Raw genomic sequence first — 14,922 nt, 5'->3', positions numbered from 1 at the left:
ATTCACTCAGCATCCTCTACCCCTTCCTAGATGAATTTGAGCTCATTAGGTGCAGCCGAAAGACGTCAGTTCCTATGCAAAATAAAACAGGTGCCAAAGGAATGGAATTATCCAGCCAGACTGAAAACACATATCTTGTGTACTTTCCCTACATGCCAGATTAAGTTATGGCCTTTTTGTGTTTTCCAAATTAAGAGAAAACCCACCATCGAGAATAGATCCTTAAAGTTACTAACACAGGTGTCAACGCTCAATCTTTAGGAGAGAGAGGGGGAATTTCTGCATAAGGGCAGATAGACACTGAATGTTGGTATCATCCCACGCAAGACAGTACCTCCAGCCCCTGAGGGTAACGCTGGCAATAACTGCATGATTCCCCCTGCCAGCAACTTTCCTCTCCATCAGTGAAAAGCTATTTTGCAGCCAGTAGAGGCTGACCCATCCCATCAGATGGTGAACTTCTACACCTCACAGAAGGCAATGCTGCCTTTCATATTTCGTTCTTAGAATAGAGAAGACACAGCTTGCTAAAATTTTATTTCCCTCTCCTTTTTCCTTTCTGACCAAGATTCCTACAGGTACTTTTGCAGCAGCTCTTACTCACAGGAAGTCAGATCTATCAAACAGGGAAGGAGAAGGTAGATTCGATTCTCTACATCGCGTTCAACCAGAAGAAGGCAGGGCAGTCACCACTATGTTCTTTCAGAAAATTAAATTAGCAAGTCAACAAATTTCCCATTGTAGGTTTAGGCCCACAAATTAAATAGGAATAACTGATATTTTGAATCACATGTCCCAAGCAAATGGTTCTTCAGAGTCAGGATTGTTGCCACCCTTCTGAAGAGAAAAATTTCTGAGGTGGCAGGAACAATCTAGCCAGCCTGCAAGCAATACAGAGCTGAAGATCATCCAAAACCACCACTACTTTATTCTTCTATGCTTCCATTCTCTAGTAAGCACCATGATGAAAATTTACACAGCACAAGCTAACTGAAGAGCCAGAATTCTTCCTGACTACTTAATGGACCTTTCCAAAGTTATCCCTTTATTTTCTCCATTCATTAAAAGGATAAGGCAATGCTTATATACAATCAGTAGAACTCATAGACACTGTTCTCCAACTGCCATAAAGGCTAAAGGCTACACACAAGTGAAATTTTATGTCATTTACTTATTTTTTTACTTCCACAGGGTACTCTATTGAACATGCTGACTGGTTAGCTCATTTTAGAAGATAAAATACAGCTGGGTGAGTTTGCCTTCATCACACAGTAGGACTTTACATATATAAAGAGATGTAGGAAAAAGAAACTGAATGGCTAAAGGGACAGAAAAAGCTCTAACTTCTCAAGTACTAATTATGCTCTCTGCAGCTGACACAGGCCAACCTGGTACTCTTCAGCTGTCCACCATTCTGGATGCTAAAAGTTTGTATTAGTTTAAATGATGGTTACATTCTGAGAACAGAAAATAACCCACAGAAAAACACAGCCACCAAGGGCTACTAAATACCTCTACTAAACACTTGCTGTTTTATAAAGTCGTTGAGCCATGAGTCAGTATTAGCTGAAAGGCTACATTAGAAAACTAACAGACGTGTCTTGGCCTTGTTTTTATACCCTGTTGTTTTTATTTTTTATTTGCTGCAGGTTCCCATTGAAGATATTCAGCCAAGTGGATCTTTGGTTTAATCCAAAATAACCCCCTGTGCAACTGAAATGGACCTCTCTTATTCAATGATAAATTCTTACTGACCTGATGAGTCTACTTATAATAAAAAAGGCTAAAGTTCTAGTTATTATAACTGGAGTAAACAGCCTCAGACCTTCTGTCAGTTAAATGAGACACAGTTGGATTTTGGATTTGGTTTGGGGGTAAGTTGCAACATGCAGCTCCTCTGCATAATAATTCTAGATCTTTCATTTTCTTCAATACCCAACTAAACCCCACATTTTTTCCCTTTTTTGTAGAGCACTAACCAGCATTCCTGGAGTTATTGCACATCAGAGATAATCCACACACACAAACAAGGCTATTATATCTCTATATGTGTTCTTTTCATGCCAATTCAACAGAAATTCTGTAAATTAACAAGCCCTGTTTACTCTGAGAGGTTTATTCCATCTTCTTTCTAAACCAATTGACTCAGCATGTTTCTTCTGAAACAAAAAATAGCAACTGAATATAAAAGAAGCCAACTGCCAAACTCAATGCTTTTATAATTACATTAATAGAGGGGCCAAACAATGCATTTATAATTATTACAATACTGACCACTATTTTCTAATGGGACATAGATTGAATAGACTTTATAGCTACACTAACTGTATTTTTCAACCATCTTTTCTGTTTACTTTGAATTTTGGTGATGACAAAAAAACTAAGCTGTAAAGGCAGCCATCAAAATAATATCAATAGTAAAAAGAAAAGCCTAACAAGAAGGGTGATGCTGCTTTTATATCAGTGGCCAGAAGTAATTTCTGGAGCTAGTGGAAAGTGGTGCCATTTGACTCAGGTCAATGAATTAACATCAGTTTCTACAAGCAGAAGGGCTGACTCTTCATGCAGCTCTTCTCACTTAACCATGCCTAATCTTCTTTGCTCCAAAAGTCAAATTTTCTCCCCCATCTCTTATCAGTATTTGTCACCCTTTACTCAGCCTGAGCAATCATTTGCCCACCTTATTCCACCATTAATATTTTCTTCCCTTTGTTACACCACCCAAGTCACTAATAGACAGCAAACTTGGTTCACTTGCCATTTTAATCATTTGCTATATACATGGTCTTAGGGGGACGTTTCAGATCTGTTTAATTTTATGTCTATCCTTTAATTCAATTCAGCATTTCAGTCTTGTGCAGAATTGGATAATTTGAAATGAATTAATGCAAAATATTCATCTTTTTGCAAAATGAAAGTGATCCAACTTGGTTATGAGATGAAACTATATCACAAAAGTAACATTTCCAGTGAGCAGATGTACCTATACAGAGTTCAGCTCTACTACAACATCAAGTGGGCATCATGTGTGAGAGTGTAAGTTCATTTAGCTCTGTACCCTGTCTCTGCTGATGGTTAATAACAGATATCCGTGTAAGACCTTGGGAAGCATGAATTAGTATTTCCTCTACTCTCCCAGTCTCCAGCAGTTGGGATTCCTTGCCTTTCTGGGCCACAGGTGGCATCCCGAGATTGTTTCTGGAGCATAGAAGCTTCCTAAACAGTGTAATACATTGTTGCACTTCGCATTTCTTGTTTATTTCTGCCCAGAAATCCCATCCTGGGCAGAGTTTTATTGAAAACTGTCTCAAAAGGCTTTACATGCGAAATCAGTATCTTAAATATTTCAGAGTTCTAATTTCTTTAAAAATTCAACCACTGGCTCCTTAGCTTACACAGTCATTGATCAAATAAAAGCATTTATGCCTTTTCACAACTGGACATGATCTTTGCCTATTCCAGCTCCTACACACTGTCCAGTCACAGCTCTTTCTCTATGCTGTAGGTAGATATTACATAGTCCTGTAAGTACAACCCTCAGCCCTTGTCCTACTGTTATCTTTTGCTGAACTAAAGTAAATTTTTTCAAGTGAGCTCTGCTTACTAAGTCATCCATTTGCTCACTGTGATTACCTCAGGTCTCGTTTTGATTCACTACCCTGCCTGTCTTCAAACTTGGAAATTATACCAGATTTATTACCAGACTAATGGCAAAGATGCCCTACATCATTGCACCTGGAAAAAACCTTCCAGAATGTCATTAAAAATATCTTGCCAGGAGAGGATTTCTTGCAGATGACTTTTGATTCACATGAATTTGCTGATTCTTGATTATGCTTAACCAAATATTTCACTATCAAATAGCTGCAAACCCATACAGGGATAGAACACAAATCTCCCAACCACAGCCAGTATCCTGTTTTCTGAATCATGCAGCTCTCTCATATCACAATAAGTTCATTCATACTCCTGCTCACTCAGATCACAAACTGGACTGATTAACTCACAAAGAAACACTAAATAAGAAGTAGAATCCCTGTTCTGAATCCAGGGCCCTTTTGCTCCAATCAAACAAATTACTGTGTTGAGGAAGAAAAGTCAGGAGACTGAAAATAACTCCTCCAAGTCTCTCCTTAAGGCAGCATTTGGCTTCCAAGCGCTGTTGTGTATCATCTTAATAAAGCACTTGGGAAATAAATCAAAGGCTATTAAAACACATGTGACATCACACTTGCTTCTGAGTAACATCCACGTCTTGAATTTACAGTACATGTATGCTGAGTAGCTGGTGGACTGTAAAGAAAAAAAAAAAAGTGTATTGGCTTCTTCCTTCTTTGGCTTCTTTACCAGAGATAAAGTCTGCTGGGATTATAATGAGCTTTTCTTACAAAAGAGTTAGCATTGTGAAAGCTGTTAACATACAGAGAGAGATTACAAAGAATAAGACCATTTACCTTTGAAAAGGAACACTTAGAAGGAAAATTTACTGAGGTCTTTGAGTTTCTTTCTTACTACATTCACCGTGACTAGCCTCTAAATTTTATGCTGCCTCATAACAAGAGAGCACATCGTCACTCGAGCATTGGCAGGGAAGCGAAGAGAAATTATATTTCGACAATGCCTGTAGTCAGGGCACACTGCTCACAGGCAAAGGAGGTCAGAGTCTTGCAAGCCACAGATGCACTTACTAGAAAGGGCCAACAGTCTATAACTGATATAACTTACATTTTTAACTAGATATTAAAGTTAATATGGCAAGTCATCAAAACTCATGTTTCGGGGCATAAACTGATTTCTGTAGCACAGCAAGAAATACAAATTATCCCAAAGGTAGTAAGCTTATTGAAAGTTTAACACTGATAATAGCTGTCATTTAGCTGGAGGCAGGCTAGAGGGAAAAAAAGCAGATCACCACTTGAAAACTCTAGCAAGGAAAGCTCATTTTGAGGAAGAACTGTGGAAAAACTTCACATTCTTACCTACTCCACAGTATGATGTTGCTTTCACTTAAGCTGTGCTACCACAGAGTAAGGAGAAAAAAAGGCTCTAGTCCTGCCTCCCTCACCTCCCAGAAAACACAAGAACAGAGGAGCTGAGAAGTTACAAACACAACTGGGGAAAAAAAGATTGTTTCATATATTCATAAAGAAACAAGTATTACAAATAAGTGCATTATAATTTCATATTGCTGCTACCTCTAGTGCTTCTCCCATCTAGTAGTTCTTACCAGCAATGGCACACAGTCCATGGCCATATCTTTTGTGCATCTGATTTTCTTTCCTTGGAAAGAGAACTGACTGTTTAATAGGAATGGGTTTGATTCTCATTTCTTACCCTTTTGCAAGGATTAGCCTCTGTTCAGGCAAAATCCAAACTAACGTCGTCATACATTGACCCAAAGATGACAATCCATACAAGAGTTTCTCAAGGTTCTGTTAGGTATTGGAAGAGAATATAGCAGAAGTTTGGCTCGGTAAAGCATAGATCAAATATCTGTCAGGCTTCAGCTATGGAGGAAGACTGTAGGCTTATGCAGCTGTGTTTCTGCTCTCACTCTTCCAGGACTGGGTTTTATTAGCCAGCTTCATCCAAAGCTCTCAGCTCATTTACTGCAGATGGGCAGGTAACATAATCCCATTAACTCATACATGCAGTGGTGAAGAAGCTGGCCTAAAGCTGTATGTAGGAAGGCTAGGACTCACAGCTGTCCTTCTCATTCCACAGCTCTAAACAGATCGGTTGCTTCCTACAACAGAAAGGACAGAAATAAAGGAGACCGAAAATGTGTGGGTTTCAGCCTCTTAGATTGATCCTTTGGAGCAGAGACAGCTTGAGACAATGTAAACACACACAAACACTCAGTAAGAAAACAGTGACTTGTTGGTAAAGCACAACTAGAGCTTAGACCTGCCTACAGATTCCTTTTATTCTGCTGTATTACTGAAGGGTAATTAAACAGATCTAGTTCTATCATGAGAAGTTCTGGCCTCCTATTTCTCTTTTAGCTTATTTGAAAAAGGTTGTGTATTCAAATATAAAAAAAATGCTGGCCTGATTTTGATTTCAGTCCCTTTTCCCCCAGAGGTTTCAAGGTCCATAAGACTGGCAGCTGAGTGCTGTGCAGATTTTAAAGCCTACAGCTTAAGCGAATTCTCTCAGGAAGCTCTAGACAGGCAGTCACAGCCTGCTGGGGAAGACTGGCAGCTTTTAATCAGTGTCAAGGAACCTGCCATCTCCTTTAGACTGCCTTCCAGTTTCTGTGTCCTTTCCATCCAGCTTTGTTTCTCCCTTATATATGGGAAATACCTGGTTCCTGATTAACTTTGAGGGACTGTTTCCTGTCTTCCTGTTCTGCCATAGAAGAGAGCATCTTTGTGGCATCATGACTATGAAAAACACCTCCAGTTTTACCAACAGTAAATAGTAACAGAACAGAAAGTTGGGTTTTTGGTTTGTTTTTTTTTTTAAATGCTGGACAGTGTAATCATGTAAGCCAATGGCCAACATTCAGCTGGTTTGCAGCAAAGCCAGGCTCAAGATTCTGCTTGGCCTGACCAGAGCTGTGATCTGAACCTTAGCCTTCAGTGTGACAAAGCATCTACATACTCAGTTCATGGAGATATCCACCCCATTCTTACTCCCCTTCCATCCTACCCTAATTTGTCTTTGCAGCCAAGGTACTTTAAGCAATTAAGAAAAAGCTCTCAGGAAGCAAGTGTGAAGAATCTGCAGCTGGGCTTTCCCATGTTTGAGCTATTCAATTCTCTCTTCACTACGAGAAAACTAGGAAGCAGGGCTTTCTCCCACCACAGAAAAGCCGAGATTCTGAGCAACCACCCAACTCCAGCAGCTCAGGCTTGAAGGAAAACCAGAAGAAAATTATTGGGAACATATACACAGATATGTATATAGAGTCATAAAATAAAGCAGCAAAAGTACATTAGTAGAACGAACAACACTCTTTCTGCACAAATTTTGCCTTGGAGGGAGATCAGATATCAGTCTCTATCTCTCCTCATGAAGTCATTTAATGAACAATACATGTGGTGTTTCTGAATTTCTATTACTTTTCAACTCAGCATCTTTGATAGATACACTATCTATCCAGATGAAAAGAGATTTTATCTTCATACCCAACTACACAGCACAGTAAAATGCATGCTAGGGAAATCCATGCAACTTCCTGACAGAAGAAACTCATTTGGGGGATAGGGAAAAATTACGGGCAAAAGAAAGGCGTTTTACCTCCCACTACCATGCAAAGCACTGCATCAGTTTAGACTGCATTACAATTGATGTTCATAATCAACAGGACACATCCTCCTCTACCACTTAATGCATCTCACCAGTGAAATTCCTCAGCGCAGTAGCAGTGGGAAGCTGATAGAAAGGATAGAAAAGTTCCTGAATACCCCCATACCTCCTCTAAGCCTATATGAGGGGAAGTCAAGATGCAAATTAATTCCTGGCTCACCAGGAATCGAGTCTCCTGCATGTTGTCCCTGTCATACAAGTACAAACTTTCTCAGTGCTGAGTACACAGAAGCCATCATGGCACATCCTAATGACAGGAGACAAAATGAACCTTCCTTGCCCTAGTCGCTCCAGTGACCCGCGCAGTATTCACTAACAATTCTGTGCACACACACAGGTCTGGGGTCTCACTCAGCAGCCCTCAGCCTTCCTAAAGGACTCTGTGCCTTCCTGATGAACAGCTCGTGCATTGGTGTCCCACTTCACACACACAGCCCTCCACAAAGTCCACTACTCCAAGGCACAGGATCTACTGGTCACAGGATCACACCCAAAAGCGGGCTTTGCTATCATTATTGAAGGCACAAATTGATTAATTGTGCCCGTTATTTCTCCTTTTCAGTTTTGCCCAACTATTATTTGGTAGGTTAGAGAAATAAAAAAAAAAAAAAAAGAGGACACTTCCAAGCTAGCCACTATTTTTTGGTGTAAATGGTATTCAGTTTATGCTGTATAACAAACATACCATTGATATATCTTATGCATTTTTACAGCACATAGTTTCCAGGTACTTCACTAAGTCCTTCAGAAGAGACCTAATGACACATGCCTGGCCCTTTCTGCAGTAACAATAAACTGTGAATGTTTGCCTGGATAATTCCCAAGGTGGAGATGCAGAAACATTTTGGGCCTGGATCTGAAGACCTTAGAGTCAGATCTCAAGCTAGTATTAGGCACTTAAGTGGATTAGCTTTTTGTTAACCCAAGCTCAGCCCCAAAGACACTTTCCTTTTCATGATTAGTAGCAGTTAAATCCCTCTGAAGAGATAAGTACAATTTTACCCAGATCTGCAAAAGGAAGAATTACATGAAAGGAATGGAAGCATCAGAACATAAAGGGTGTTCTGATTTCTGTTTATGAACTGGTAACTATTGTGTTGTTTTTCCTCTTAGATATCAGCTCCAGTCTAGCTTGTCTGCAATTATTACACATCCACAACAGACGGATGAACCCCATGGACCAGAACTAGAGATAGTTCTGTTATGTTTTACCAATATCATTTGCACAAACAGGTACGGTCTAGGAAACAAATATGTAAGTTCATCATCTAATTTACAGAACAGGAAAGAAAAACTGCATTTAAATACTATGTCTGTAAAATGGCATGAACGTGGTGCATTTGTTATTTACAGTGTATTGCTAATATATGTCGCATTAATATTCATTATTTTGATTTACATGTTTCTTTCATGCGGAAAATGGATTTGAGTCCTTTCTGATTTACTTGATAACACTCCTACATTTTATGACTGGCTGCAACAGAGAACACATTTCTAATATGCTTAATAAATTTACATCATCATTAGTGCAGAATATTTTATCCACACAGACCAGGAAATAAGCAGCACAGCACTAAATCCACAATCAAATCTGATCCTCCAAAATATCAGGGTATGATTCTTCAAGCTATGTAAAGGCAGAACTTACGTAAGATTGATTAAATAAACACACATATGACACAAAATGCAATAGTTTTACTGGCTCTTATTCCTCAGGGAACATAAGACTCTGGTAAAATGCAATAAAATTTCATTTTCCTGCCGAACTAGGATCTATTTAGCCATCTGCTGTGAGTTGTTTCCTAGGTAGGTCTTTTTTGGCTTTTTGAGTGCACTTTTTGTTTGATTGGTTGGCAATCCCCAAACCCACCCTCCAGCTTTATTTGAGCTGGTTTGGATAACACGAAAAACATCCCAGGAGACAGAAGACTTGGCTATGGTACAAGTTTTTATTACTGCTAGTCACTAGGGTAAAATGAGCCCCTTCGTGTAAAAACTTGATAGCTATAGGAACTATTAGGTCCCTAGGGGTCCTGATGGCTGAACAGCGTGTCCCATCACAGAGAAAAAGGCTGCACTGAGCTCCACACACAGTGCATAAAATACATGTTCTAAGCCCACTTCCAGTGCAAGCAGATCTCCCGCTGTGATCAAACCATAAAAAGATACTGCTTCCTACACAAATAGCTGAGTGTGCAAACTCATTCTTCCCTTCCCCCAGATGCCCTCCAGCATCTATACACAGAGCAGACAGAGGTTGCTATGTTTGCAGGAGAGAAAATGAAAAAAGAATTAAAATAAAAGACACAAGGAAATGTCATTGTTACAATTTCACTAAATGCCCATAGGAGATAATGTGGCAGCATTTATCAAGCTCTGATATTCATTTAAGAAAAGTGACATACACTGTGCAACTGGAGTACTGTATTTATAGATAAAAGCATTTCAAATAGTCCTTTTCAAGTTCCTTTTTCCCACAAAACTGCTGGTTAAAATGTGCTTAATGAGACTTTCCTTCCTCTCACTTTGTCAGTTCCTCTCATACAGATTTGCTTCTCCTACCTACTTCAGCTAAAAAGCCCTAATCTGCTGTTGCAGAGCAGACCGTGTCACTAAGCCACACATTATGACCTTATTAGTGTGGTTGAGCAGGTAGAAAATAAATGTGAGTTGAGAACAGTCAATCTGCAAAACAGAAGTAAGGACCCAGCATAAAAGTTCCAGAAGAACAATGAACGTATTAACAGACATATCCTGGAAATTCCCCTCAAAGGAAGTAAGCAAATACAGACAAACTCTTAAGTGTCCTGTTGCAGTAACTCTCTAGTCCAGAGAAGAAAATCTCCACAAACACATCAATAATTCTGAACATGACAAGAGTGAGAGAGGGCGTTCTTACATAGCAAGGAGCCAGAAAATTGCAGGCAGAAACATTAGTATGGGAGGTTTCAAAGGACCTATATTATTTATAACCACATGGCTGGGGTAAACTCACAGCCAAGAACTTTCCAGCAATGGGATTCAAGGGAGAGAAAGATGTCTAACAGAGATCATCTGGCTAATATCATAGAATGGTTTGGGTTGGAAGGGACCTTGAAGATTATACAGTTCCAACCCACCTGCCCACCCACTAGACCAGCTTGCTCAAAGACCCATCCAACCCAGCCTTGAATACTTCCCGGGGTGAAACATCCACAACTTCTGTGGGCAACGCATTCCAGCATCTCACCACCCTCACAGTAAAGAACTTCTTCCTCATATCTAACCTAAATCTACTCTTTCAGTTTAAAGCCATTCTCCCTCATCCTACCACATTGCAAGTTTGTGTTCAGATATGATCCTCTATCTACATCTACCTCTCTCCCTGAGGCTTCTATCCCTAGAGCAACTGCAAGAGGAAAGAACACATTCCAGTTTCTCCACTGCTCCTTTTCATTATCTAACATACTAATACTAACCCATCTTCAACAATAAGTGTTTTCACCAACACGCTCCCTCCCATACACAATGATGATTAGGGGACTACCCAACATACAGACACAACACAAGGGTACTTAGACCTTAGTACCAAGTACCTTGGTCTACCTGAGTCCAATATCTTGTCTCCAGCAGTGTTTGAGAGCAGGACAGTGAATTCTTTATTTCATTAAGTTATCTCATGGAATAAATGAAGGTTAGTGATTCTTCTCTGGATTACATACCCCATTTCCCCATCTTGAAAGGACAGTTCCAGGTTGATTTGCAGTGGTGGTGTTGGAAGGAGTGTATGAGTAAATTGATGGACAGTAGTTCCAGGTTAAACAAAAAGGCCATATAAAAGCTAGAAACAGATCCATTCTAAGCCTTCCAGGAAGGAAAAAAAATAGCAACTCTTCAAAATCCCTGCTTTACATAGGGAAAATTAAATCTAGATCTATAGGAGGCATAAATACTTTTCAGCATCCCTAAGATTTCTTCATGGTATATGTGCTGAAGCTTCCTTACTGCAGAAACCAGGAGTGGTGAAGGACAGTTTGGAAGGGATAAGCTCTCCTCATCGAGGGAGGTCAGAGTTCAGGCACAGTATTGGATTGTCAAGAATATCACCAATAACTTCCAGAACTAACACAGCAACAGATCACATTGTAGAATGCACTCACACTAAGCAAACTCTACATCTTTCTACTTTCTGGCTGAGAAAAGAAGTTTAATTACTGTTATTTCTATATGAAGTTTCATGAAATTACTCATTACTGCCCAAATACAGAGCAAAAAGGCAGCAAACAGGTGAATGGTAGCACTCATGGCTTGTCAGCTTCTCAAGGCCCTGAAAGTGTCCTGCACAAACACCTTTCCAGACCATCATATTTACACAAATAGAAAAAGATTAGTCCTCCCCACAACTGTCTACAGCTCATGGATACCCTATACACCATTCTGACATTTTTATTTATTTGAAATGTAAGCTTATCTTACTCCACTGGTAAAAAACATCTTCTCCTAACTCTCACAGCTTAATCCTCTTTGTGATCTGAGAGATATCTATGAGAGGAAGAGAAATAAATCCAATACACTCAGTTAATTGCTTAGTGACAGATAATCTTTTTTCCTCCATTTTCGTCCTCTTCTATAAAAAGAATAGCAAAAAGTAAATAAAAAGCCCTCAACTAAAACTGTGGAAAAAATCCGCTGAGAGGATAATGGCATAATTAAAGTCAGGCACAGCCTGATGCAAAATTTCATTTACCATGTACAGTGGCAGCAGCTCACTTGCCATCCAAAGCTCACTGAGCACAGAGCCTTAACACTCTAGCAGATAATACAGATTCTTTCCATCTCTTTTCTCTTACTGTATTTCATCTCTTTATGTCTGTCACCAGTGGTCTTTTAATTCATCAGTAGTTTTGGAAGGATGATCTCCATCAGTTAGCATTGCAGCCAACTGCAGTTGTAACTCCAGTAGTTAAACTGGCTGAAAAATTACAAAGAAATGTCATTCTAGCAGGTTCTAGTGTGTTTATAAAGACAACAGATTCATATACTGTAGGCAATGGTATAGTTGGGTTATAGGTGGTTACAGTCCCATCAGTCATAAAACTGCTTAAATCACCCAACTACACTTTCAAATGACAGATGTGCTTATAACCAGGTATCACATAAATGACTCGTGTCCGTGACATGCTTCTAAACAGCCTTTCATCATTCATCAGCCTTTTGAGAATGCACTCAGCACAGGAGGCAAGAATGGTATTTCTTTGTCATGTATTCAAGACAGATTCCACTTCAGCTGTGGGTACCTGCGAACTACCTTTCTCCTCTAGCCTTCAGAAACAGAACTCCAGAAAGGAAACCAGACATGAGATCATGTTTTCTTCCATTCCCCAGAATAAAACCTAGAGGCATGAAATAAATTGCAAGATATGTTTCACCCCTTCTCTCAAACCTATTTTTTCCTATCCTTTTCAAACAAGCAGGGAGATTTAAATTAACATGTCACTTAAGCAGCCAGGAGGAACAACAGCTAATAACTTCTATCAGGTAAATTGAATAATAATATATGCCCATCTCGCAATTTCTATTTATCACGCTAAGAGCAGAGAAGCTGTCTTGGGATCTTCATAGGCATATTTATTAGTGACCTGAAGGCGTGCCTGCACCATGAACGGGGATCTAACAGCAGAGCCAGACTCAGAACAAAGCACATTGTGACCACCTAAGGCTTATATAAGGCAACAGGACTGAGGAAAATACAAGGAATTCCGGGCACTGGCAGCTTCCAGGGCAGCCATGAGCACTGAAGAGCCAATCAAAGAGCAATGGAGCACTGCAAAGACAAGTATGTTTTTTCTGGTTCTCCTTCAACATTTCCCAGTCCAAAGCAATCATCCATGGATTCTGGATGTCCTGACATGTGACATATGCCAAGTGAAGTCTGATGGGTTCAAAGTAAGACAAGTGGTTCCTCAAATAATTTATGGAATTCCTTGCTCTAAGAATTTATGGAATTCTTTGCTCTTGCTCACAGGTACTAAAAATTTTAACACACTCTAAAAGATACTGAGAAATTAGCTCATGGAATATTAATCCCACAATATATATTAATATATATATAAAAAAGTTATTCTGATCCTGATACACCTTACACTTAAGACTGAAGAAGGACCCCAAACTTAAAGCCTGAGAAGGAATGCTAGGAGAATACTAGGAGGAAGTGTCAGATATGATGATCATTTACATATAGTCTTTCTTAGTCTGGTTCTTGGTAATAGGATACCAAGCTAGACGAAACAATCAGGTTATTTTATGTTGCTAATCACGTTCTGACATTAGGACTATCTGAGCTCAGGAAAAGTGCACTCACTAGCTCTAGGACTGCTACATTGCTAAGGCCTCAGCTGTCTGCTACATCCTTGAGAGACATCCCCATCATCCCTTCTCTTTTAATCAGGGCAAAATTTTATGCCATTATGGAATGCCCCACAGGAACTAATTCTGAAACAGGCAGCAGTGTAGGGTCAACAAGAAGCATGTTTTCCACTCTGATGTGGCTATTTTCAGTCAGAAAACCGTATCTTAACACAATCCTGCACAATCACATAAGCAGATCTTCAGCACTGTCAGCAATGGGGAAGGAGGTGTCTTCACATGCTGAAAGGCTGTATCTTTCTCAATGACTAATGAAACAGAGATGAGTATTTCTCAGGGTGAAATGACCGACACTAGTAAAAGGAAATAGAAATAGTATTTTTCATATTTATGAATATTCTTTTTTAAAACCACTGTGAAATTAAACAATCTAGCACAAACTCCCTTTATAAAAACATTGCCAAAGCCACATGCCTGAGAGACCCTTTATGTGTGCACACACCACAGTAAAGACAAGGGATTAGAAAGTCATAGCAGCAAGGTATATGAATGGATGAAAAAAATATTTATTCAACCCTGAAAAATACTAGTTTTTTTGAGTGTTCCTGTTGCTGTCCAGAACATATCCTAGGAGTTCTGTGTTTCTTTAGGGTTTAGTTTTTCTGTCTTGGGTTTGGTTTTCCTGTTTGTTTGGTTTTGGTTTTGTTTCATTCCTTCAGGTCAGTGGGCAAAGCAATAGCCTGAGTTCAGAATATACTTCATGTCAATCCCTCCTCTGTCATTCTCTTAAAACCTGCTCAGTTCCTTGAACAAAAAGGTTATCTGTTCTATTTCTGCACCAAAAATCTTCCTTGGTAAAGAAAACCCCTTTCCCATGCAAGCTTGTCAAAACAAGGTCATTCTAACCAGAAGTTTCAGTTTCAAATACTCAAAGTTTTCTTCTACTATGACAGTAGCCTATTCACCTCCATCAGTGACCTGCATACAAACCCCTAAACTTCCCACCAAAGTTCCACAGATGAAACCATGACAAAACCTCCCTTTCATCCATTACAGCTCATAAAAGTAGCACGAGGGACAGGTAAAGTAAACACTTCTTAAATTCCGTCTTCAGAGAAGTAAAAAGAGGCACCATCTGCTTGCATTGAATCCAAGTAACAGCCTTAAGAAATTGTCCACGGCCTAGCTCCTTCCTTTGGTTCACAGAGTGCATGATACGCTTTGAAATCATGAAGGTATTGAAACATTCCCTATAAATCAATC

At 39.5% G+C, this 14,922-nt stretch overlaps 1 protein-coding gene across 5 annotated transcripts in view; it reads right to left on the bottom strand.

Moving 5' to 3' along the window:
- SORCS1 (sortilin related VPS10 domain containing receptor 1) overlaps positions 1-14,922 on the bottom strand; it is a 271,364-nt gene that overhangs the window by 170,018 nt on the left and 86,424 nt on the right. The window contains exons 1-3 of one of the 5 annotated variants that reach the window (XM_027692170.1): positions 6,307-6,327; positions 5,703-5,746; positions 5,228-5,280 (exon numbers count right to left, since the gene is read on the bottom strand). The exons of 2 other annotated variants lie outside the window; for them this stretch is intronic. In XM_027692170.1, coding sequence (XP_027547971.1) covers positions 5,228-5,280; positions 5,703-5,717 — 68 coding nt within the window. In that variant the 5' untranslated portion in view covers positions 5,718-5,746; positions 6,307-6,327. Of the gene's footprint in view, positions 1-5,227; positions 5,281-5,334; positions 5,433-5,702; positions 5,747-6,306; positions 6,328-14,922 lie in introns of those variants that run through there. 2 more of the 5 variants (XM_027692171.1, XM_027692169.1) reach the window with 2 other exon arrangements.

The sequence above is a fragment of the Neopelma chrysocephalum genome, unplaced genomic scaffold (assembly GCF_003984885.1).
Source record: "Neopelma chrysocephalum unplaced genomic scaffold, ASM398488v2 Primary Assembly neopelma1_85, whole genome shotgun sequence".
Classification (NCBI taxonomy): Eukaryota; Metazoa; Chordata; class Aves; order Passeriformes; family Pipridae; genus Neopelma; species Neopelma chrysocephalum.
This window is presented reverse-complemented; position numbering and strand designations above follow the sequence as displayed.